The sequence below is a fragment of the Vombatus ursinus genome, unplaced genomic scaffold, assembly GCF_900497805.2.
Source record: "Vombatus ursinus unplaced genomic scaffold, bare-nosed wombat genome assembly UNPS02014830.1, whole genome shotgun sequence".
NCBI classification, from domain to species: domain Eukaryota; kingdom Metazoa; phylum Chordata; class Mammalia; order Diprotodontia; family Vombatidae; genus Vombatus; species Vombatus ursinus.
In genome coordinates this window covers 29020985-29044922 of record NW_020954608.1, presented here as the reverse complement: position 1 = coordinate 29044922, position 23938 = coordinate 29020985, and the positions used below count along the sequence as shown (strand labels likewise).

Here is a 23938-nt window from a genome sequence, read left to right as displayed (position 1 = left end):
ATTTATATTGAAATACAGTTAGAAAAATATTTTTAGCTTCACATTCTCCAGGTTAAGAACCCCTGAGCTAGAGAACCATGAAGGGTACATTGTCCTCAGTCCTCTGTATGTGAAAATATCCACTTGGTTTGTTGCTTCAAGTTTGATGTTCAAGTCAGAACATTATGTTACATGGTGATAACTATTTCATCAAATTAAATGAACATTTGTTATCTTTGTAACACAGCTGTTAGATTTGTGTAAAATATAACCACACACAGTCAGTTGGTTGAAATGGTATAAAAGCATTTTCAATAACAGTAACTTTCTGTTCTAAGAAAGAAGTGAGCCAACTTTCATTCAGTATCTTATCACATAAAAAAGCCTTAGTACAGAGCTAGAAGTAACAGTACTGTTTTTGTGCTTCTTAGGAAACATTAAGAATGAGTGGGTCAAACAACACATCATAGAAACAATCAATAACAATCAAAAACTTCATTAATTATTAGCAGTCCTTAGGGGAAGCTTTATATCTCTAAATGCTTACATGAATAAAATAGAGAAAAAAAGAGATCAATGAATTAGGCATGCAACTAAAAAAGCTAGAAAAAGAACAAATTAAAAATCCCCAATTAAATACCAAATTAGAAATTCTAAAAACCAAAGGACAGATTAATAAAATTGAAATTAAGAAAACCATTGAACTAATAAATAAAACCAATAAAACAGATAAACCTTTGGTTAATTTGATTAAAAAAAAGAAGAAAAGAAAATTACCAGCATCAAAAATGTAAAGGGTGAATTCACCACCAATGAAGAGGAAATCAAAACAATAATTAGGAGCTATTTTGCCCAACTGTATGCCAATAAATTTGACAATCTTAGTAAAATGGATGAATATTTACAAAAATATAAATGGCCCAGATTAACAGAAGAGGAAATAAAATATTTAACTCCATTTCAGAAAAAGAAATTGAACAAGTCATCAATGAACTCCCTAAGAAAAACCCTCCAGGACCAGAAGGATTTACAAGTGAATTCTATCAAACATTTAAAGAACAACTAATTCCAATACTATATAAAATATTTGGGAAAATAGGTGAAGAAGGAGCCCTACCAAATTCTTTTTATGATACAGATGTGGTATTGATACCTAAACCAAGAAGACCCAAAACAGAGAAAGAAAATTAGACCAATCTCCCAAATGAATATAGATGCAAAATTTTTAAATAAAATATTAGCACAAAGATGACAAAATTTATCTCGAGGATAATATACTATGACCAGGTAAGATTTATACCAGGAATGCAGGGCTGGTTCAATATTAGGAAAACCATCAGCATAATTGACCATATCAACAACAAAATTAACAGAAATCATATGATTATCTCAATAGATGCAGAAAAAGCTTTTGACAAATGACAACACCCATTCCTATTAAAAACACTGGAGAACATAGGAATAAATGGAGTCTTCCTTAAAATGATAGATAGCATCTATCAAAAATTGTCAGCAAGCATTATATGTAATGGAGATAAGCTAGAAGCATTTCCAATAAGCTCAGGAGTGAAACAAAGATGTCCATTATCACCACTGTTATTCAATATTACGCTAGAAATGTTAGCAGTAGCAATCAGAGAATAAAAAGAAATTGAAGGAATTAGAATAGGCAAAGAAGAAACAAAGCTATCACTCTTTGCAAATGATATATTTAGAGAATCCTAGAGAATCAAGTGAAAAATTACTTGAAATAATAAACAAGTGTAGCAAAGTTGCAGGATATAAAATAAACCCACATAAACCATTGGGAATTCTATATATTACTAACAAAGCCCAACAGCAAGAGCTAGAAAGAGAAATTCCACTTAAAATTACTGTAGACATTATAAAATATCTGGGAGTCTACTTGCCAAAACAAAACCAGGAACTATATGAACACAATTACAAAAGCACTTCACACAAATAAAATCAGATATAAATAATTGGAAAAATATCAGTTGCTCATGGGTAGCCCAAGCTAATATAATAAAAATGACAATTCTACCTAAATTAATTTACTTATTCAGCATCATGCCAATCAAACTACCAAAAAATTTATTTTATAGAGCTAGAAAAAACAATAACAAAATTCATCTGGAAGAACATAAGGTCCAGAATATCAAAGGAATTAATGATAAGAAATGCAAGGAAAGGTGGCCTAGCCATTCCAGATCTTAAATTGTATTATAAATCACTTAGCATTTATTAAATGTTTTCTATGTACCAAGCACTGTGCTAAACACTGGGGATACATACAGAGGTAAAAACCATATCCTGCCCTCAAAAAGCTTACATTCTTCTGGGGGAGACATGTAAATAAATAGGTACACATCCGATATGTACAGAGTAGTTAGAAGATAACCTTAGGAGGGGAAGGCTACAATAGCTACAGGGAGGAAAGACCTCCTGCAAAAGGTATTATTTAAGACGAATCCTAGGAGGATTTAGGGATTCTAAGAAGTGGTATTAATAAGGGAAAGTAGGTATTTTAACATCCAGGGCAAAGGCACAGAGACAAGTCTCATGTTAGAGGAGCAGCAAGTAGGACAGGATGGCTGGATCGTAGAGTGTGTAGAAGGGAACAAATTATAAGAAGACTGAAAATGTAGGAAGCGACCTGGTTTTGTCCTTTGAAATTCCAAATAGTTTTACATTTGATCATGGATATAGGAAAAGTAGGAAGGGATCTGATTATAAAGAACTTTAAATGTCAAATAAAGGATTTTATATTTGATCCAGGGAGCCAGTGGAATTTATAGAGAGGAAAATGACATGGTCAAACTTATACTTTAAGAAAATCCCTTTAGCAGTTGTGTGGAGGAAGGATTGGAATATGAAGAAATTTGTGTTAGAGAGACAAATTAGAAGACTATTCTAATAGTCCAGGTAAAAAGTGATGTGGTTCTGTCCCAGGGCTTGGCAAATTAATCTCCTCCACGAAGGAAGAGCCCTGTTTAGTGTGAGGGAGAGCCACATTTCAGGAAAGGCCAGATGTACATACAGAGAGATTAAAATAAATCACTGAATATTACAGTTGAGGACAGACAAGGCATATATTCCAGATTAGTTTAGGACCATCCTTGTTTTTTGTATTAGTTCTTTTTTTTTTTTTTTGGTGACGTAATTGGGGTTAAGTTACTTGCCCAGGGTCACATAGCTAGTTAAGTGTCAAGTGTCTGGTCTGAGACTGAACTTGAACTCAGGTCCTCCTGCCTCCAAGGACAGTGCTCTATCCACTGCACCACCTATTGTATTAGTTCTTAAGCTTACTGTATCTTAAATCTCTGTCAGCCAACTTTGTCCTAAAAGAGCAAATCCATAATTTGTCTCTAAACATGGTATAACCATGTTCCAGTTAGCACTTTTGCAATTGTCATTTCTCCTCAGACCTCAATGAAAGTAACACTGAAATTTCTCAGACTTGCAGATTTAGAAAAGAAGGCAAGAGATCATTCTGAGAATGGCACCCAGACTGAGGAGGGCCCTGGAGAAGAAAAAGAAAAGGAACAAAGCATAGAGACTGTGGGTAACAGAATTCAAAGACTGTTTCTCTAACATATTTCATAGATTTGCTATAAGATGAATACTGCATTATGTTACTGATTTCATCCCTAGGATATATCATCTGCTTTGGGAACACAGACATTCTATTTACTCTAAATATTTATCATCACTCTCAAGTTTTCTTTTCTTGATTTGAATTTCATTCTGTGTAAAATTCATCGAGCCAGATCTTCATTCTTGTAAATGTAGGAAATCCTGGACCAGGTATTACTGCTGTCAGGCCTATGTTGCAGCTTTTCCCTGAATCTCTTAAGGGACTAGGAAAATCAAAAAAGGCAGGTCTTGTGAAAATGGGAATTTATCTTGAGAATTTATATATCACCTAATATTTGGATCAGTTGGGGGCCAGACACAATTGAAATATCAGAAAGTAGAGATAGTCCAGAAAATTTCTTGAGACTTTCTCCTTCTTGATGGCTTCAAGGTAGAAGATTTAGGTAAAGGTGGTTACATTTTATAAAAGTTTCCAAGTCAACATAAAAGAGCCTATAAGCCAAAACAAGGAAGTTTTTGTAGCCACAGAAGTTTCTGTGGGATACAATAAAATACAACATTTAAATAAAAACCTCATTTCTGCTTAACCATCTAAGCTTGAAAAAGGAAACTGAAACCCAAAGGCTTACCAGGAAGTCACAGAAGCTTCCACTTCCGCTAACTCAATAATTAGCTCGTTGTAAAAAGTGATTGACTCCTCTTAGACTTCATAAAAGATATTACTTCCCTTTATGGAGAAGATTCTTAACATTAAGAGAATCAAAAAATAAGATCCAGATAAATAAGGGCTGATTAAACAGAGTTGTATTTCTGGAAATTTAAGGCTGAACCACAATCATGGTTAAAGTTGTGATGTAGTCATTTATTCTGACAGAATCAGTTGAGGATGTGAAGGAAGGAGAGCTATTTCCAAAAACTACCTTTAATAAGTTATTTTAAAAGTACATTAACAAGTACTTATGAAGTATTGACATTGAAAACAGTTCCATCACTATTAATATCTTTATTTTCAAATTTACAAAATACCGGTAGCAGAATAATTAAACAAATGAATTGTTTTATTTTGTTTTTTTGAGAAAAGCAAATCTGGAGTAATCACCTTTGTGTGTTTGAATTTTCTGTTGGACAGGTTGGAAGTGAAGTGGAAACACTGAACCTCCAGGTAACAGCTTTATTTAAAGAGCTCCAAGAAGCTCACACTAAACTCAGTGAAGCCGAACTGATGAAGAAGAGGCTTCAAGAAAAGTAAGAATAAAGGATAGAGCTAATTTGCATTTGGAAAATAAAAAGAAACATGTAGAGTTAATACAGACCTATTTCTAATTTAAAGTCAGAAAAACCTAATGTCATAATGGTTTCAGGCATATATGTGAAAAGCTATTATAACTTTTGATAACCTTTTACTTCGTGTGTGTGTGTGTGTGTGTGTGTAAAAATGCCTCTCTGTGAGGTATTTTACAAAGTAAGATAAACTTTCCAAGAAGATTACGTTAGCAATAACATTCAACTAAAGGGGGAGAGAAGAGGAAGAAGTTGTTGTTTTTTAATTGGAAAAATCTTTTCATTATGGATCAATTAATAAGGCTAACGAGTGGTGTGAGAAATTTAAAATGCCTTTATTTCTTTTTAAGTGCATCTTCTTGTTCTTCTGCATAGAGCACTAGCTAGTGTTAAAGCTGATTGCACTTTGTATGTTCTTCTTGGACTAGAGAAGTTTGCACATGTTTTAACAGCACATAGGCTGTTGGACTTGTTAAGTCATCTTCCAGACAAACCGAAGTAGTATTCAAATAACAGCTCCAGATACTGATATTCTCAAGGTTACCAGTACATATTTGGAGAACCAAGGTGCTTTTTCATTTTCCCTACACTTGCAGATAACTATATGATTGTCTCTACAAAGGGATTTATTTAGTTGTAGTCATAACCTTTTAATTATAGGTATGTAACTTACAAGAACAGGAACAGTATTGCCAAGTCCAAACCACTATAGGAGGAGCATCTTCTTACTGATAACTACTGTGGTTTTTGAAAATTGTTTAAAAATAACTAACCTATCTTCTGAAAATGACTGAAAGTTTAAAGTGTGTTAGTGTATTTCATGTGGTACTAACTGTGCAATCTTCTTTTGATAGTGGCAGAGTGAGTTAGCAAATAAACCTTTGACTAATAAGAAGGCAAATGGGAACTGGCATTTTGTTTTCTAAACAACTAAATAAATCCCTATACATTACATATATATGACATGCTTTACATTTCCTATATAAGCTTAGAATTTTAAATGTGTTAAAGTCACATGTCAAAAGTTTGAATGATATTTATATATGGTGACAAATTGGGTTCCATTCTGACCTGGGTGGCTTAGAAGTGAAAGAATCATCTCCATTCCAGTTAAATCTCTGCCCTGCCCTTTTCAGGTGTCAGGCTCTTGAAAGGAAAAATTCTGCAACCCCATCAGAGTTGGATGAAAAGCAAGAATTAGTATATATCAACAAAAAGTTGGAGCTACAAGTGGAGAGTATGCAGTCAGAAATAAAAATGGAACAAGCCAAAACAGATGATGAAAAGTGAGTCTGGCATAAATGAAAGCACTGATAAAAATGGAACAATAAACTCCTTTGTAATAGAGTGGAATTTGGGGAATGATGAGTGTGTACAAGTTCCTCTTTTAACTACTGTACTTGAGAAACAGGGAACTCTTCTGATGGGGTAGTATTGTTCATTAGGAAAGAACCACTGGGGTAGAGTGGAGGAAGAATTGAGCCCTACACCTTAATTTGCTGGGTGGAGCTATTTTTCCTGGTAGTTAAGAAGTTGAGGGAGAAAGGAGGAGAGAAACACTAATGTGCATTTATATCACAGGGGAGGCATTTTGCCTATTTAGGGGGGAAGGAGGAGAGAATGTAATAAAATCACTGATTCTTTTCCAGGCTTCCAATTAATTCTTTTATTTGTTGAAATAGGTCCAAATTTGCCATTTTACAGACTACACACAAAAAGCTTCTTCTTGAACATAGCAATGCACTGAAAACAATTGAAGAACTAAAAAGAAAAGAGGTATTTAAAGAAAAAAAGTTTAATTACACAGAGAGTAGAAAGGAATATAATTTTCTGTGTTGCTTGTGCATGTCAAATAGCTCAGTTGTTAGAACCACAGCAAAGAAATCTAAGTTTTGCATCAAAAGTAATTTTAAGTTTATAATTTTTAGTGACTTAGTATTGTTGTTTGTCATCTGTTTCATATGTATGTAATATGCTATTGTGTACAAAAATGACACTTCTGATCTATTCTTGATGATATTTTAATGTTTATGACATTTGTGATAGGCCTCTTGTGATCAATATTATGCACAGTGAGAGAGTTGGCTGGAATTAGAAGTACTTTTTATCTATACAGAAACTGACCTTGGTTGATTGCCCAAATTGATATAGTACTTTAACTAAGCAAATGCCTGTTATAGTGGTTTAGATTATGACAACTTTAATTTCAGAAAATTTTAATTTTTTTGTTGTCATTCTCACCAAATTATAATTTTAGTGATTCTCATTAGCCCAGTAGAGTTAAAGTTTATTTTTTGAAATGCCCTTTCACTTGTACTTGTCACCTTTTAACATAAATAGTATATTCCTTTCCTTTCCTCCTGATTACACAAAGAAATTACATTTTAAAATAATATGAATCAGTTACATCCTCAGTCAACTTAAAGGGATTTAGCTGTTGTGATTTGGTTTTGTTTATCTTTTTTAGCCTGAGATTAAGTATTAAATCCTACCAGGAAACCAAGGGTCCTAAATTGGTATTCACTGGTATTTCTAAGACACTGTGAAAGAAAAGTTGGCAACCCTTGCTATTAAGAGACAGAATAACTGGAAACCAATAATTTGTCCATATATATATTTTGTTTGTTATTTGACTAAAAGGTACTTTACAGTTTCAACATTTTCCCTTCAATGAATCTTTTATAACAGACAGAAAAAGTTGACAGGTCAGTGGTGAAGGAACTAAATGAAAAACTTGATTTAGCGGAGAGAGCCCTGGCTTCCAAGCAATTGCAAATGGATGAGATGAAGCAGACTATTGCTAAGCAAGAGGAAGACCTGGAGACCATGGCTGTCCTCCGGGCTCAGGTACAGATAATACTTTACACTTGGTAAATTAAGCATCACTTAAACGAACGTTTATTTCATTGTGAAGTAAAACCATAATAACATTAGCAGTAATTAGTAATATATGGTACTTTCATATGTCTGTCATAAATGTACTTTAAAATCAAATATCCATATTTTCAGTCTTTAAAACTTAACTGGAATGATTTCTCTCCATATATTACTAAAGAGAGGCAAAGATGATGTATTTCTGTGGTGACAGACTATTTCTCCCTGGCCTTTTATTGTTCCCTTAGCACACAGCAATATTGAAAAGAGTCCTTAACTTTTCAGTGTGTTAGAATATGGATTATTCTGTTTATGATTCCTGTGCTCAATAATAATAAAAAAACTTAATATCTAAAAAAAGCATATCCAATCAGGGGTACACTATTATACAATTAACCTGGGAATCCCCAGGAAAACAAATATATTATCAGAATTAGGCCTTTTTGCAACCTGTTGGGATAGGTGATCATTTACTGCTGAAGCTAAAGGTCTTCACTAGACCTCTTTGATCCCATTAGTAAGAACATGCTATAGAAAGGGAATTGTAACCAGAAGTTTTTTAAAGGTGTGTTTTTTAGCATGGTTTAAACTCCCAGGTCTGGCTTCAGCTTTGGCAATCATAACATCATGGTGAGGTAAAATTCTGTGGCAGGCAACAGTTGCCTAAAAGACTATCAGTTATAAGTGATAGGTGGCAAATTGCAAAGTCTCTGTAAGGGCATTCTTCACATTATTGACTACATTTTACTGTCCTCATATGTTTAGACCATTAGACCATTCTACTTTATTATTTTAGAAATTTTCTTTTAATATTAATTAAGGGGGAAAGTTACATTCTATATCATAACTTCATAGTTAGCAACAGATCATGATTTATTATCCTTTTCCTTGTGAAAAGGATAAGAAAAAAGTAAAGGCCACTTGATATCTGATTATTGGTAAAATACAAGGTGATTAGTATAGATATACTGCTTAAGTATTGAAAATCCAAGTGAAATTTTATATTATTCAATTTTTGTATTTTGTATTTCATGTCTTCATACAATCTAGAATTTTAAGAGCTTCATCTTATTGACATTCTTTTAGACACATCAGCCTTGTTTCATATATTTTCTTTTTTTCCTCCTTTTTTCTTTTTGAATATTTCATTTATTTTAGTTGGCCAAAATCTGCCTTCTCATTCTCCCATCCCACCCCTCTCTCCCAACTGAGAACACAAGAAAAATATAACCCATTACAAACACATATAGTCAATCAAAACAAATTTCTACATTGGTCATATCCAAAAAAAATTTGTCTCATTCTGTATTGAGTCCTTCTCTTCTATATCAAGAGGTGGATAGCATATTTCATCATTAGTTTTCTGGAGTTGTGTGTGGTCATGATGCTGATTAAAGACAATCACAAAAGTATTCCATCACATACCATAATTTATTCAGCCATTCCCCAGTTTATAAACATCCTCTCATATTCCCATTCTTTGCCACCTCAAAGAGCTATAAATAGTTTTGTGCATCCTTAGGTTTTTTTTTGCTTAGAATTAATCCTTCCCTTAAAATACCCTCCCTCAAATTCTCCTTCCTTATCTTTTCCCCTTTCCCTCCTATTTCCTTGTTGACTGAAATGTATTTCTATACCCAATTTATGTGTTCTTACTTCTTTTGGCCAGTTCAAATGAAAGTGAGGTTCAAATATCAACCAGTCCCTTCCACCCTATCTCCTTATTTGTATGTCTACTTGTATACCTTTAATTATGTGAGATAATTTTCCCTAACCTTTTTTCTCTTCCCCCTCCCTCCAGTGGATTCTTCTTCCCTTCTTTCCATTTTTTTCTTAAGATCATCAACATATAACAGAACCATTCTCAGGCCTTGTTTAATTGGATTCCCTTTATCACACCCAATGATGATAATTTTGAGGGGACAGAAGTATCATCTCCCTATATTTGAATATAAATCCTTTATTATTGTTCATTCTTGATTACTTTTTTTATGTTTCTCTTCACTCCTGCATTTGCACTTCAAAGTTTCTATGCAGTTCTGGTCTTTTAATCAGGAATGTTTGGAAGATCTCTGTTTCATTAATGATCAATTTTCCCCCCTACAGTGTTACACTCAGTTTTGCATTCTTGGTAGGAAGCCCATATTCTTTGCCTTCTGTAATATATATTCCAAGTACTTCACTGCTTTGAGTGGGGGAAGTTGTCAGTGTCTTAAACTCAAAGAGATGAAGTAGGATGAGAGCAGAGAAGAAACTATAAGATCTAACATTTCACATCACTTTGTTCAAGCCATGAGATCAGAACCTGGATTTTAAGAGGTTCAGAAGTGAATGAAAAGTGAGGAAGTAGAAGCTCTTTCTAGGAATTTGATAGTGAAAAAGCAAAGAGATAATAGGCTAATATCTTGAAAAGAGATGGCATAGTCGACAGAAGGACTCACAGGGCTTGAGGAGATCTGGGGATAGAGATATCAGGGAAGTAGCCAGAAAAAAAAAAATTAAAGTTATGTATGGGATTGGGAAGGGAGGAAAACAGAAATGAGGGAATGGGGGCAAGGACACAAATATTGGTTTTATACTAGAGCTTCATCATAGACAAGCATAGTGGGGGGTGAGGAGGAGGAGGATGAAGGGGAACAAGGTATAGTAAATGATTTCAAAGTATAAAGTAAGAGGACAGAAGAGGCTCATGGTAGGTAGCTTCAGTTTCTTCAGCAAAATAAATAAAATCCCTTGCTGTGATAGGAAAGGAGGAGAATGGTGTAAAAGGCCTGAGAAGAAAGGTTTTGAAAGAACTGCTCCAAGTAGTATGATAAAGAATCTCTTATGAACTGCCTGTTCTCATCCTTTGACCATTTACCTAGTGGGAAGTGGCTGTCATATATTTGAAACAGTTTCTTATATAAATTAGATAGAGAAGCTTGCTACAAAGATCTTTTTTTTTGGCCAATTAACTCCTTCCCTTCTAATTTTAACTATATTGGTTTGTGCAAAAACGTTTTAATTTTATATCAAAATTGTTAATTTTATCTTTTTTGATCATCTTTCTTCTTTGTCATGGACTCTTTCTCTATCCATAGGTGCAAAAGATATTTTCTTCCTTGATTCTCTAATTTGTTTATGATTTAACCTTTTTAGATCATTTAACCATTTGAGGTTTATTATGATATGTGGTATTAGGTCTTTGTCTAAACCTAATTTCTGTCAGACTGCTTTCCAATTTCTCAGCAGTTTTTGTCAAATAATGAGTCTTTACCCTGGTAGTTTGAGTTTTGGGTTTATCAAACACTGTGCTTCTATTCCATGGATGATTCTCTATTTTTTTTAAAATCAGTACCAAGTAGTTTCTTAGTGTAGAGATCTGGTACTGTGAGGCTCCCTCCTGTCTTACTTTTTTCCTTATTTCCCTTGAAATGCTTTACTTTTTAGTCCTCTTGATATATTTTGTTATTTTTTTCTATATCTATAAAGTAATCCTTTGGCAGTTTGATTGGTATGGCAGCGAATAAGTAAATTTAAGTACTCGTGTCATTTTTATTGTATTGGCATGGTCTAACTAAAGTGTAGTTTATATTTTTCCAATTATTTAGGTCTGTATTTCGGTAAAGAATATTTTGTACTTGTATTCATATACTTCCTGTATATTCATTGGTGGGTAGGCTCCTAAATATTTTTTTACATTGTTATTATTTTGAATAAAATTTCTTTCTATCTTTTCCTGCTGGGTTTTGCTGGCATTTTATAGAAAGGCTGATGATTTGTTAGGATTTTATTTAATATACTGCTGTTTTGTTAAAGTGATAATTTTTTTCTCTTTGCTTCTGTTTATTTCCTCGAATTTTTTCTTATTGCCTCTATTGCTAGCATTCCTAGCATTATATTAAATAATGCTGGCAATAATGGACATCTTTGCTTTGCTCCTGACGATATTGGAAAAGCCTCTAGTTTATCCCTCTTATATATAATACTAGATTTTTCTTTTGATACTATTTACCATGTTAAGAAAATGCCCGTTTGTTTACATGTATTCTAGTGTATTTTGTCAGAAACTGTTTCTCTACTTAATATAATGATGTGATTTAATTTTATTAATATAGACTCTTAATATAGAATAATAATATAATATGTTTATAGTTTTTCTAATACTGAACCAAGTCTGCATTTCTGGTATAAATCCTATCAGTTATTAATGTACAATCTTTTTGATGTATTACTGTAGACTCTTTGCTAATAATTTAACGAAAATTTTTGCAGCCATTTCATTAAGGATAATGGTCTTTAATTTTCTTTCTCTGATTTGTCTCTCCCTGGATTTGGAATCAAGACCAAATATGTGTCATAGAAGGAACTTAGAATAATCCTCTTTCTATCTTGGTTAATAGTTTTTGTAATTCATAAATAATTATTTTAATATTTGATAGAATTCACTGGTAAATCCATATACTTTTTCTTTAGAGTTCATTTATTGCTTATTCAGTTTCTTTTTCTAGGACTGGATTTTTTAAAATCCTCTATTTCTGGTTCTCTTAATCTAGATATTGCATATTATTATAATTAGTCCCCCATTTCATTTAAGTTATCACTACTGTTAGCATATAAATGGATAATAGTTTCTTTTTTAAATATTTATTTTTAGCATTCTTTTAAAATTTTGAGTTCCAAATTTGCTCCCTCTCACCTATCCTCCACCGACTGAGAAGACAAGCAAAATGATATTAGTCATACATGTAAAGTCATACAAAACATTTCTATATTAGCCATATTGCAAAAAAAAAGCAACAAAAAAATAAAGAAAGCTAAAAAGTTATACTTCAGTTTAAACTCAGAGTTCATCAATTCTCTCTCTGGAGCTGGATAGCAAGTTTTCATCACGAGTCCTATGGAATTGTCTTGGATCATTATATCAATAAGAGTAGCCATATCTTTCACAGTTGATCATCATTACAACATTGCTGTTACTGTACACAATGATCTCTTGGTTCTTCTCACTTCCTGTTGAATCAGTTCATATAGATCTTCCCTTGTTTTTCCTGAAACCACACCACTTGTCATTTTTTATAGCACAGTAGTACTCCATCATAATCATTATGTTGCAACTTGTTCAGCCATTCCCCAACTCCTGAGCAATCCCTCAATTTCCAATTTTTTAATCACCAAAAAAAGAGCCAATGTAAATATTTTTGTATAAATAGGCCCTTTTCCTTTTCCTTTGATCTCTTTGGGGTACATTAGTGGTATTGCTGGGTCAAAGAGTATACACAGTTTCATAGCAATTTGGGCATACAGATAGTTCTCACTTTACATAAATTCATATTACACAAATACAACTCCCCAGGGCTGGTGGCAGGACCTTGTGCCAGGCCTGGCAATGACGTGCTGCAGCCCTCTATGCACTACAGCGGCTCTGTGTAAGTCTCTTTCTGTTTCAGGTGTGTCTCTTGTAAAAACATATTTTTGGATTCTGTTTCTAATTCATTCTACTAGCTACTTCTGTTTTATAGGTGAGCTCATCCCAGTCACATTCATGGTTATGATTCCTAACTGTGTATTTCTCTCGATTCCATTTACTTCCATTGACCCTTCTCTCTTTTTATCCTGTCCCTCCACAGAAGTCTGTTGTGCTTCTGCCACTGCTTCCCTTAATCCACCCTTCCTTTTATCACCCCCCCCATATAGCTTATCCTCTTCTCCTCCTCCTTTCCTGTTGAGTCACATAGAATTCTATACCCAACTAAGTGTGTGTATATATATATATATCATATATGTGTAATATATATGATATATATATCATATATATGTAATATATATGATATATATATATTTCCTTTTTGAACCAATTCCAATGAGAGAAAGATTCAAGTATTGCCCACCCCACCCCCATTTCCTCTTCCACGTAAAAGCTCTTTCTTGCATGCCCTTTTCATGTAAGAAAAATCTCCCCATTCTACTTTTCCTTCTCACATTCTCACTCTCTCATTTTTTTTTGAAAAGTATCCCAACATAATCAACTCACATTCATGCCCTCTGTCTATGTAAACCCCTAATAAAAAATAAAATAAACAGAATATTTATTATTTCTTATACTATTTATTATTAAAATTGATATATAACATAATAAAATAATGTCATAATAAAGTTCTTAGAAGTTATCAAGTATCATTTTCTCATATAGAAATGTAAACAGTTTAAACATGTTGTCTCTTATGATTTCTTCTTGATATTTACCTTTTTTTACTTCTTTTGAGTCACGTGTTTGCATGTCAGATTTTCTATTCAGGTCTGGTCTTTTCATCAGGAATGTCTGAAAGTCATCTATTTCATTAAATATCCATTTTCCCCCCTGAGGGCTTATACTCAGTTTTGCTGAGTAGGTTATTCTTGGTTGTAATCCTTGCTCCTTTGGCTTCTAGAATATCATATTCCAAGCCCTCTGCTCCTTTAATGTGGAAGCTGCTAAATCTTGTGTGATCTTAACTGTGGCTCCATGATATTTTAATTGTTTCTTTTTTGGCTGCTTGCAATATTTTTTTCCTTGACCTTGAGTTCCAGAACTCTGGAACTTGGCTATAATATTCCTGGGAATTTTCATTTTAGGATCTCTTTCAGGGAATGATTGGTGGATTCTTTCCATTTCTAGTTTGCCCTAAGGACTAAGATATCAGGGCAATTTTCCTTGATGATTTCTTGAAAGATGATAGCAAGGCTCTTTTCTTTTTTTTTTTCCCTGCCATGGCTTTCAGGTAGTCCAACAATTCTTAAATGATCTCTCCTTGATCTTTTTTCCAGGCCAGTTGTTTTTCCAATGAGATAGTTCACATTTTTTTCATTTTTTGACTTTGTTTTTATTGCTTCTTGATGTTTCATGAAGTCATTTGCTTTGACTTGCCCAATTATAATTTTTAAGGGATTATTTTCTTCAGTGAGCTTTTGTACCTCTTTTTTGTATTTGGCCATGGGGCAGGTAAGTGGCACAGTAGCCAGGAAGATATGAATTCAAATTTAGCCTCAGACGCTAGCTATAAGACCCTGGGCAAGTTACCTTACTCTGTTTGCCTTAGGTTCCTCATCTGTAAAATGAGCTAGAGAAGGAAATGGCAAACTACTCTAGTATTGTTGCCAAGAAAATCTCAAATGGGGTCACAAAGAGTCAGACATGACTGAACAACAACAAATCTATTTGGCCAATTCTTTATTCTACTGAATTTTTGTGCCTCTTTTACCATTAGGCCAATTTTGTTTTTCAAGGTGTTATTTTCTTCAGTATTTTTTGTGTCTCTTTTACCAAGACATTAATTCTCTTCATAATTTTCTTGCATCACTCTCATTTCTTTCCTCAATTTTTTCTCTACTACTCTTATTGCTCTCTTTAACTCTTCCAGGAATTCTTGTTGGGTTTGGGTCCAATCAGCATTTTTCTTTGAGGCTTTGCTTGTAGCTCTTCTCACATTATTATCTTCTTCTGAGTTTGTGTCTTGGTCTTCCCTGCCACCTTCTTAGCTTTTTATGGTCAAGTCCTTTCATTCATTTATTTATTTTTATTTATTTATTTTTTGCTGTTTGCTCATTTTTCCAGCCTGTTTCTTGACTTTGAAATTTATGTTAAGGTTGGACTCTGCTCACCCTAGGGTAGGGAGGCCTTGTCCCAAGCTTCAGGCTTTTTCTGCTGCTATTTTCGGAGCTAGTTCAGGGGTTTGCAAATTTTCAGTACTTCCAAAGTGTTGTGATCTAGGGAGAGGTGTGCTCACTGCTCTCCCAGTCTCTGTTCTGGTCTTTACCCAGGAAGGCCCTGGCTCCCCTTACATCCACAAGTGTGAGTGTTCCTCTTGGCCCTAGAACTGTGACCAAGTCATCAAATCTCCCACAGTTACAAGTGCTAGTGCTCTTCTCTGCCTTTAAACTGAGACCAGGGCCTCTGCTGCCCTGACTGACCACAAGTGCTCCTCTTCACCCTGGAGCTGTGACCCAGAACTGCTTATGGGCAATAAAGTTGCTAGTCAGTACCAGCTGCACCCAATACCTGCAAAGGGTTGCCTGTAATCTCTTTCTGACCAGTTTTCCAACCCCCTTACCATCTGTGATCTGAGAGCTCCTGAAGCTGCTGCTGCTGCCACTACCTCTAAGGCCTGCCACTGGTGCTGCTACAGTGTACGGGAACTTGACAGGCCTACACCCTGGTGTTACAGACTTCTCCTGTCAAACTCCTAAGTTGTCTTAGGATAGAAAAACATCTCACCCCAAACTTTTGTTGGCTCTACTGCCCCAAAATTTGATTTGGGGTATTGTTTTAAAGTTGTTTGGAGGGAAACATTGGGTGAATTCAGCTGGGTTGCTGTTTGTACTCCACCATCTTAGCGTAGATCTGACAATATTGTTTCTAATAATTTCCTTTATTTTTCATTTGTTGTGAATAATTTTTTAAATACTTGATGCTGGGATTTGATTTTCCTTCTTTAAAAAAAATCAGACCAGCTAATAGTTTTGTTCTTTTGGTTTTTTTGTTTGTTTTGATTTTGATTTTTTTTTCTTTTTTTCTTTTTTTTTTTTTGTGAGCCATTTGGGGTTAAGTGACTTGCCTAGGGTCACACAGCTAGTGAGTATCATGTGTCTGAGGCCAAATTTGAACTCAGGTCCTCCTGACTCTGGACTGGTGCTGTATCCACTGCGCCACCTAGCTGCCCCCTAGCTAATAGTTTTTAAAATTGTTTTATCTTAAACAGCTTCTAGTTTTAAATTGTCATTGCATCTTTTTTTAACTTCCAGTTTTGTTCATCTCTTCTTTGGTTTTCAGAATTTCTATTTTGGTAGTTAGTTTTTTTTTTTAATTTGTTGATTTTCTAGTTTTTGTTTTGTTTTTTGTTTTTTTTGTTTAGTGGCACACCCAGTTCACTGGGTTGTTGGTGTTTTTTTTTAAATAAAAATTACATAACGTATATTTCTAAACAATTTTTAATTGGCTTAGCCTATGGAAAAGGAGAAAGAGAAATCCTTGTTCGCTTGGCATTGTAAAGGGAAAGCTAAGTGGATAGAGTGCTGGACCTGAAGTCAGGAAGACTTATCTTCCTGAGTTCAGATCTGGCCTCAGACACTTACAAAGTTGTGTAACCCTGGGCAAGTCAATTAACCCTGTTCACCTCAGTTCCTTATCTGTAAAATGAAGTGAAGAAGGAAATGCAAACCTTTCCAGTATCTTTGCCAAGAAAACCCCAAATGGGATCACAAAGAGTTGGACAGGACTAAAACAACTGAATAACAACATAAATTGTAAACATCCATATTTTTATTCCTAAAGCAATCTCTTGAGCTGTTCTTTAAACATCTGCTACCTGTTGCCCTCCCTCTTCTGCTCCAGTATTGAAATTTGTGAATGTGTTGATGGTCGCTTGGCAATGTGCTGAAGTCTGTATGATTTTTTTTTTTCCAGGTAAAATCCATATATAGGTTAGGGGAATGGGTCAGAGGTAAACAACCCAACTACCATGATTGATCATACCTGCAATAAGAAAAATGCAGAAGACTTCATTGGGGCCATTTCGGCTACCCTCTTCTGCCAAATATGTTTGTTATACCTTAGGCTTTTTTATATCTGTGCTATGTCTCTGCTATTATCCTCTACTCCTTGCTTCCCCTCCATACCCCTATCTCCAGTGTGCCTGCTCTCAACTTTCTCAACTGGATAGTATGAGCAGCAAGCCCTCCTTACCAACAACAGTTTCTTTCTTAATTTAACATTTGAAATAAGGAAGGAGCCATGCACAGACATCATCTTTTCCCCCTCCTTTTCTTTCTTGTTTCTCTTTCTCCTCCTTGTTTCCCCCCACTTCCCAGGTGGATCAAATCCATTCTTGTCTGCCTCCCATCCCCCATATCCCCTTCCCCCACCAGCCAAGGGCCACCATGGTGGGACAAGCAAGGTAGGATGAGACTATGGCTATTTGGCAAGTGGTTTTATTTTTTGTTCTGTTTTGTTGTTGTTTTTTTTTAATGGGCAGTACTATGTTCAGTTCAGGTTGTGAAGAAAAATATAAATCAATGTTTTCCAATGAAATACAGTGACTACTTGGGGGGGGAGGGAAGTACAATACACATTATATATTTGGGAATGTATGTGTTAGATACACATTTTTCCCCTTGGGACTGCTTTGACTGTATACTAAAAGTTTTAGCATGTTATCTCATTTTCTTTGATGAAATTTTCTATTGTTTTTTGACCCAAAAATGCTTTAGGATTATATTATCTAGTCTTACCTAATTTTTAATCCTTTCTTCAAATATAATTTCATGGTATTAATAGTCTATAAAAGATAAAGATGTATTTGCATTTATATGTGAGGTTTGTATGCCTTAGTACATGATAAGTTTTTATAGAGGTGCTATGTATAGCTGAGGAATAATTATGAGATATCTGTTGAATCTAACTTTTCTAAAATTCTACTCAGGTTCTTTCTTGCTTATTGTTTGGTTATATTTACCTTGGTATGAGATAGTTATATCAACGTCCCCTACTATTAGTTTTACAGTGTATCTTTCTTTGTAATTCAGTTAACTTTTAAAGTATTTAGGTGCTATACCAATTTGATGTATATATGGTAAATATTGATATTAATTCTATGCTGCTTAATTTGTATGTGATTAATATGCAGTTTTCTTTGAGTCCTTAAATTTCCTTGTTTAATCTGTTCTAATCCAGTCTATTTTTATTGTTGCTTTGTCTGAGGTCATCACTTTTTTTTTTTTTGTTTACCTGAAGAATAAAAGATTTTACTCTAGTCCCTTATTTTAACCCTTGGTGTTTTGAGTGTATTTCTTATAGCTCATAAGTTATATACAACATTGTTGGATTCTACTTTCTAATACAGTCTGCTACCCTCTTCCATTTATGAGTGAGTTTTTAACATTTATGATCACTGTTAGGACTATTAATTACATATTTCCCTCCATTCTATCATTTTAGATTTTCTTTTTCTTTGCTACCCCCTCCTTGAGAAAGAAGGGGGTGTTGAAGGAGTGTGCACAATACTAGTGATCAGTCTGCTTCTGTTCTACTACTCCTTTTCTTTTCCCTAATCACAAGTTCTTACCCTTTTCTTTTATTTCCCTTTTCATGATCCAGCCCTTGAAGAAAGAGTTTGTTTTGCTTATGACTGATGCCTCCCTAAATCTTCTCTTCTTCTTAATTCACTCTCTCCTTACTCTCTCTCTTTCTGATCCCCTGTTATGTTTAAGGTATTTCTACACTAAACTGTGTGCTCAACTCTCCTTTGACCAGTTCAGTTGAAAGTAAGGTTCATGTTGCTGCCTGTTTCCCTCACCCCTTCCTCCCCTCCATGTTTTTATAATCTTCTCACACAGCAAAATTTGATAGAGTAAGTTGCACTGCTTTCTTCCTCCTTTCTTCCTTAATGTATTTGTATTTTCTTCCTTTTTTTGTTTTTTTATCTTAAGAAAACAAAAATATAATAAAACAGCTCCCACATTTACTTATTCATTTCTAAGACTTTTGAAGACATTAGAGTTCTGAGGGGATACTTTCTTCTCCCCCTATTAGAATGTAAACAATTCATCATTGTTTAGTTCAAATGTATTTCCCTTCTCTGCTTCTCTTGATTCTTATGTTTGTCATTGAGAATGTATTCCTGGTCTCTTCACCAGGAATACTTTCAAGTCCTTTATTTCATTAAAGGTCCATTCTACCCTCCTTCCCCCTCTACTCCCACCCCCTGCCATATGATTACTTCCAGCTTTGTTAGAGTATTTTGGGTTATAATTTTTTTGCTTTTGCCATCTGGAATATCATATTCCCTGCTCCTCTCTTCATTATAGTGGAAGCTGCCAAAGGTCCCCCACTATTAGTTCTACAGTGTATCTCTCCCTGTAATTCAGTTAATTTTTAAAGTATTTAGATGCTCTGCCATTTGTCGTCTTAGTACTTCAACTCTTTTTTTCTGGATGCTTTACAGTTTTTCTTCCTTTTTCTTCAAAGCTTAGGATTTGGGCTATAACATTCTTGAGAGTATTAATTTTGGGGTTTCTTCAAAGAGATAACCAGTGGATTCTTTCTTTTTTCACTTTGCCTTCTGGTTTTAATAAGTCTGGGCAGTTTTTGTTCATTATTTCTTGAAACAGGGTACCTAGGCTTTTTGTTATAGATTAGGTTTTCAGGTAGTCTGATCCTTCCTAGATCATCTCTCCTTCATTTGTCTTTTGATTTTGTTCCAATATATTTTGTATTTGGAGTCACTGATCTCCAATTTAATTTTCAAGGTGTCTTACTTGAGAAGGTTTTGTACAACCTGTAACTAAGCTGTTTACAAGTTAGGTCCTAATTGGTGCCAATAATGAATCTCCTGAAGTAGTCACATGTATTTGTGTGAATAGTGAATTCATACTATTCAAAGCTTTAATTGTGTAAAATATGATAATTTGTTCCAACCCAATGGAAATATGCAGTGTGAATTCAAATAATGCAACCACTTAAAGGGATTCATTATTTGCATTACCTGGGATCTAGCTGTATTCTCTTTCCAATTCTTTCCCCTAAAATTCTCAATTCCTTTCCTGTTCTTTCTTGTGAATCTCTCATTTGATTCATGTGATCATTTTTAAACTCTTGTTTTTATTTCTTTTCAGAATTCCAGTAGAGTTTTTGGCAAATATACAATTTTCTTTGAGGTTTTGCTCTTATACGATATGGATTTATTTTCTTCTCTTTAATATCTTGAGCATCATTGGCTCCATAATATTTATTATTAGTATTTTCATGCATTTATTCATTTTATTAGCCTTACTTCCTGAATCGGGATTTTTTCGTTGTTGTTGTTAGACCCAGGCTTTCTTGTACTTCTGAGGCTTTCTCTGGTATCAATCTGTATAATCCGGAGTTTGGGCAATGAGTACCATGTTTTTCAAGGACCTCAGGAACAGCTGTAGCCAGCTTACAACATCCTCTCACTTCATGATCTTGAGGAGTACTCTTATGAGCCTGTTTTTTCTCCAATAGTTAGAGGCAGTATTGCAACTGAGATGTGTAGTTGGTTACATAAATACATGGGGTTGGAGTTCCTAGATGGCTGACTAAACTCACACTCAATATCAGTTCATTGTCTTATCCCCAGATGGTCAGGACAACCAGCATCCATAAGACATACAAGATACCCTATATAGTATACGCACTATGCTCTTGTTTGGGTCTGGTATCTGAGATCTTGGTCTTGTCCAACAGTTTTGTGTCTGGCTACTCAGTGGTTAAGCGGCATAGTCTGTGGTTTTTCTTAGACAGCTCAATGAAGCATGACAGCAAGTCTACCTAGCTGTTGGCCCTGAGTTGAGGAGGCCTTCAAACTGAGTCCTAGAGCTTTTGCTTAAGACTGCAACCCCAGCCTTCTGGCCCCACTGGTATGAAGAAAGAATCAGGACTGGGGTGGTGCTCGCGGTGTCAGAAGCATCCTTCACCCACTTTTGAGGTAATCATAGATCTAGAGCAGGGGTGGGGAACATATGGCCTTGCCTTCATATGTGGCCCTCTAGGTCTTTGGGTGCTGCCTCTTAACTGAGTCCAAGCTTTACAAAACAGATCCTTTTAGTAAGGGGATTCATTCTGTGAAGTTTGGATTCAGTCAAAGGGCTGCACTTGAGGACCTAGGGGGCACATGTGGCCTCGAGGCTGCAGGTTCCTCACCCCGATCTAGAGTCTTGAAGGGATCCCAGAAGCTATCTAGTCCAGCCTCCTAACTTTACATGAGAAGAAAGTGAAGTCTAGTTAGGGTTAACTGGCTTGTCCAAGGTCACCTTGGTGTAGTATTCATCAGAGCCAGAATTTGAATTTCCTCCGACCCTAGAATCAGTGACCTTTCCACTGTGCCACTTTCTCCTCTGTTGTTTTCTAGAAGTTCAGTGTCACAGAACAAAGTAATTAGGTTTGGGAAAATTAGGTTTGGTGGCAAGGAGGGCCCCAAACCATTTCTTTTTTTTCTTTTCTTTTAATTAATTTATTTTGATTTATCAACAATCACTTCCATAAGCTTTTGAGTTTAAAATTTTCCTCCCCCTTCCTCCCCACCACCCTCCCCAAGATGGCACACAATCTGATATAGGCTATACACATACATTTCTATTAAACATATTTTCACATTAGTGATGTTATAAGTAAGAATTAGAACCAATAGGAGGAATCACCAGAAAGAGGAAATAAAACTCAACAGAAGAAAAAAAAATAGCAAATAGTATGTTTTGATCTGCATTCAAACTCCATAGTTTTTTCTTTGGATATGGATAGCACCAAATCCATTTCTACAGAGGGAATGGGGTAGCCACTCTTGCCAGCTGTGTGATAGTGACACAATGCACACTTCTCTACCCCTTCCATATATTCATCTGCCATCATTCTATACATGTGTTGTCAGAAAAACTAACTCGCTAAGTTAATAAACGCTTAGTATCAGAAGGTTGGTCTTATTGGTGAACTTTGGCCACAGAAGGGGTTGTGAGTTGCATTGGTGGAAAGAGGATTATAGCAGGGGTAGAAGAGTTAAAGCATTTCAGTTCAATAGCAAAATCAATAATTGATACTTTTATCCCAGTGTTTTGTGCTAATACAGCTGAAAAGAGCTGATAATGGGCAGTGGTTATTATACTAATCTTTCTCAGTTATCCTGCAGATGGCAGCAAGAGCTCTATGTCAGTGTTTGCAGTACACAGAAAGGCATAGAGGGTTGAATTCAGATTTTTTTTTCTTTGTAACAGATGGAGGTTTATTGTTCTGACTTCCATGCTGAGAGAGCAGCAAGAGAGAAGATTCATGAAGAAAAGGAACAACTGGCATTGCAGCTGGCACTTATGTTGAAAGAAAACAACGTTTTTGAAGATGGGAGCAGGTAAGATGAAGTGAAAGGCCAACTTGAAATAGATTGCAATACAGACTTGGAGCTTGATTCTCGATTCAGCAGAGCCATCTTTGTTCCCCTATAAGAGGAAACTGCTGATAAATTTTAAAAAGTCTCAGGGTGTTTTTTTTGTTTGTGTGTTCAAGTTCTGGAGAGACAGAACAGTATAGTCCTGTTAGTGCTAGACTTGGAGTGCCTAGGCCTGGGTTTGATTCCTTCCTCAAGCACTTACTTTGTGATGATGGATAAACCCTTTCACCTTCCCAGCCTCAGTTTCTGTAAAATGAGGCTGATAATACTTTGCAGGTGGTGCAGTGGATAGAGTGCCAGGCCTGGAGTCGGGGAGACTCATCTTCCTGAGTTCAAATCTGGCCTCAGACACTTACTAGCTGGGTGACCCTGGGCAAGTAATTTAACCCTGTTTGCCTCAGTTTCTTCATCTATAAAATAAGTTGGAGAAGGAAATGCAAACCTTTCCAGTATCTTTGCCAAGAAAACCCCAAATGGGGTGTCAAGAGTTGGACAAGACTGAAAAATTATTGAACAACAACAATAACAAATACTTTTACTACCCACCTCACAGGGTTATTGTGAGGAAGGTGCTTTATGAACATGAAAGTCCTAGGCAAATGGGAGTCGTTAGCTGTTTTACTTTTGGGCTATAGGACTGGATTATTTGGTTTCACTATAGTTCCCCTTTTTTCTGTTTTTGTTGTTTTTAGTATTATTCTTTTTTTTCCCCTTTAGGCAATTGAGGTTAAGTGACTTCCCAGGGTCACACAGCTAGTAAGTGTCAAGTGTTTGGTCTGAGGCTGTATTTGAACTAAGGTCCTCCTGGCTCCAAGGCCAGAGCTCTATCCACTGTACCACCTAGCTGCCCCCTTGTTTTTGTTGTTTTTAAAGATTGGGTCTCCCTACCTCTCCAAGGCTGGCAGTGCTTGAGCTTCTCTCAGGTTTGGTGCCACTCTGATTGGCACTGGAACTTTGACCTGCTTTGTTCTCTGGAGCAGTAGTGCTCCACCATCAACAATGCACTGACCCCCTGTTCCCAGAGTTCCCCAAGTCAATGGTGAACTTAGTGCAGGCACCCAGCCAGTTTAGCCCAATGCAGCTCAGAACTCCTGAGCTCCAGAAGCTCCAGCCTCCCCACCAGCAGGGATTGATTGCAGGTGTATTACACAACACCTGGCTCTCTTTATTTTTAAAAACGAACAGGAACTGAATTAGATGAATGGCTATGACTCATTTACCTTATATATTAATATAGTAGCTTTCAACTGCTGACCTAACACTTCAGATCATCTCATTGTATCTGTGAAAGCTGAAAT

At 35.4% G+C, this 23938-nt stretch overlaps 1 protein-coding gene across 3 annotated transcripts in view; it reads left to right on the top strand.

Moving 5' to 3' along the window:
• The window catches only part of OPTN (optineurin), a 54204-nt gene that overhangs the window by 22839 nt on the left and 7427 nt on the right, over positions 1–23938 (top strand). For all 3 annotated transcript variants that reach the window (XM_027838782.1, XM_027838781.1, XM_027838780.1), the window contains exons 7-12: positions 3438–3540; positions 4706–4821; positions 5994–6143; positions 6540–6633; positions 7546–7704; positions 22471–22601. In XM_027838782.1, the coding sequence (XP_027694583.1) occupies positions 3438–3540; positions 4706–4821; positions 5994–6143; positions 6540–6633; positions 7546–7704; positions 22471–22601 (753 nt within the window). The remainder of the gene's footprint in view (positions 1–3437; positions 3541–4705; positions 4822–5993; positions 6144–6539; positions 6634–7545; positions 7705–22470; positions 22602–23938) is intronic.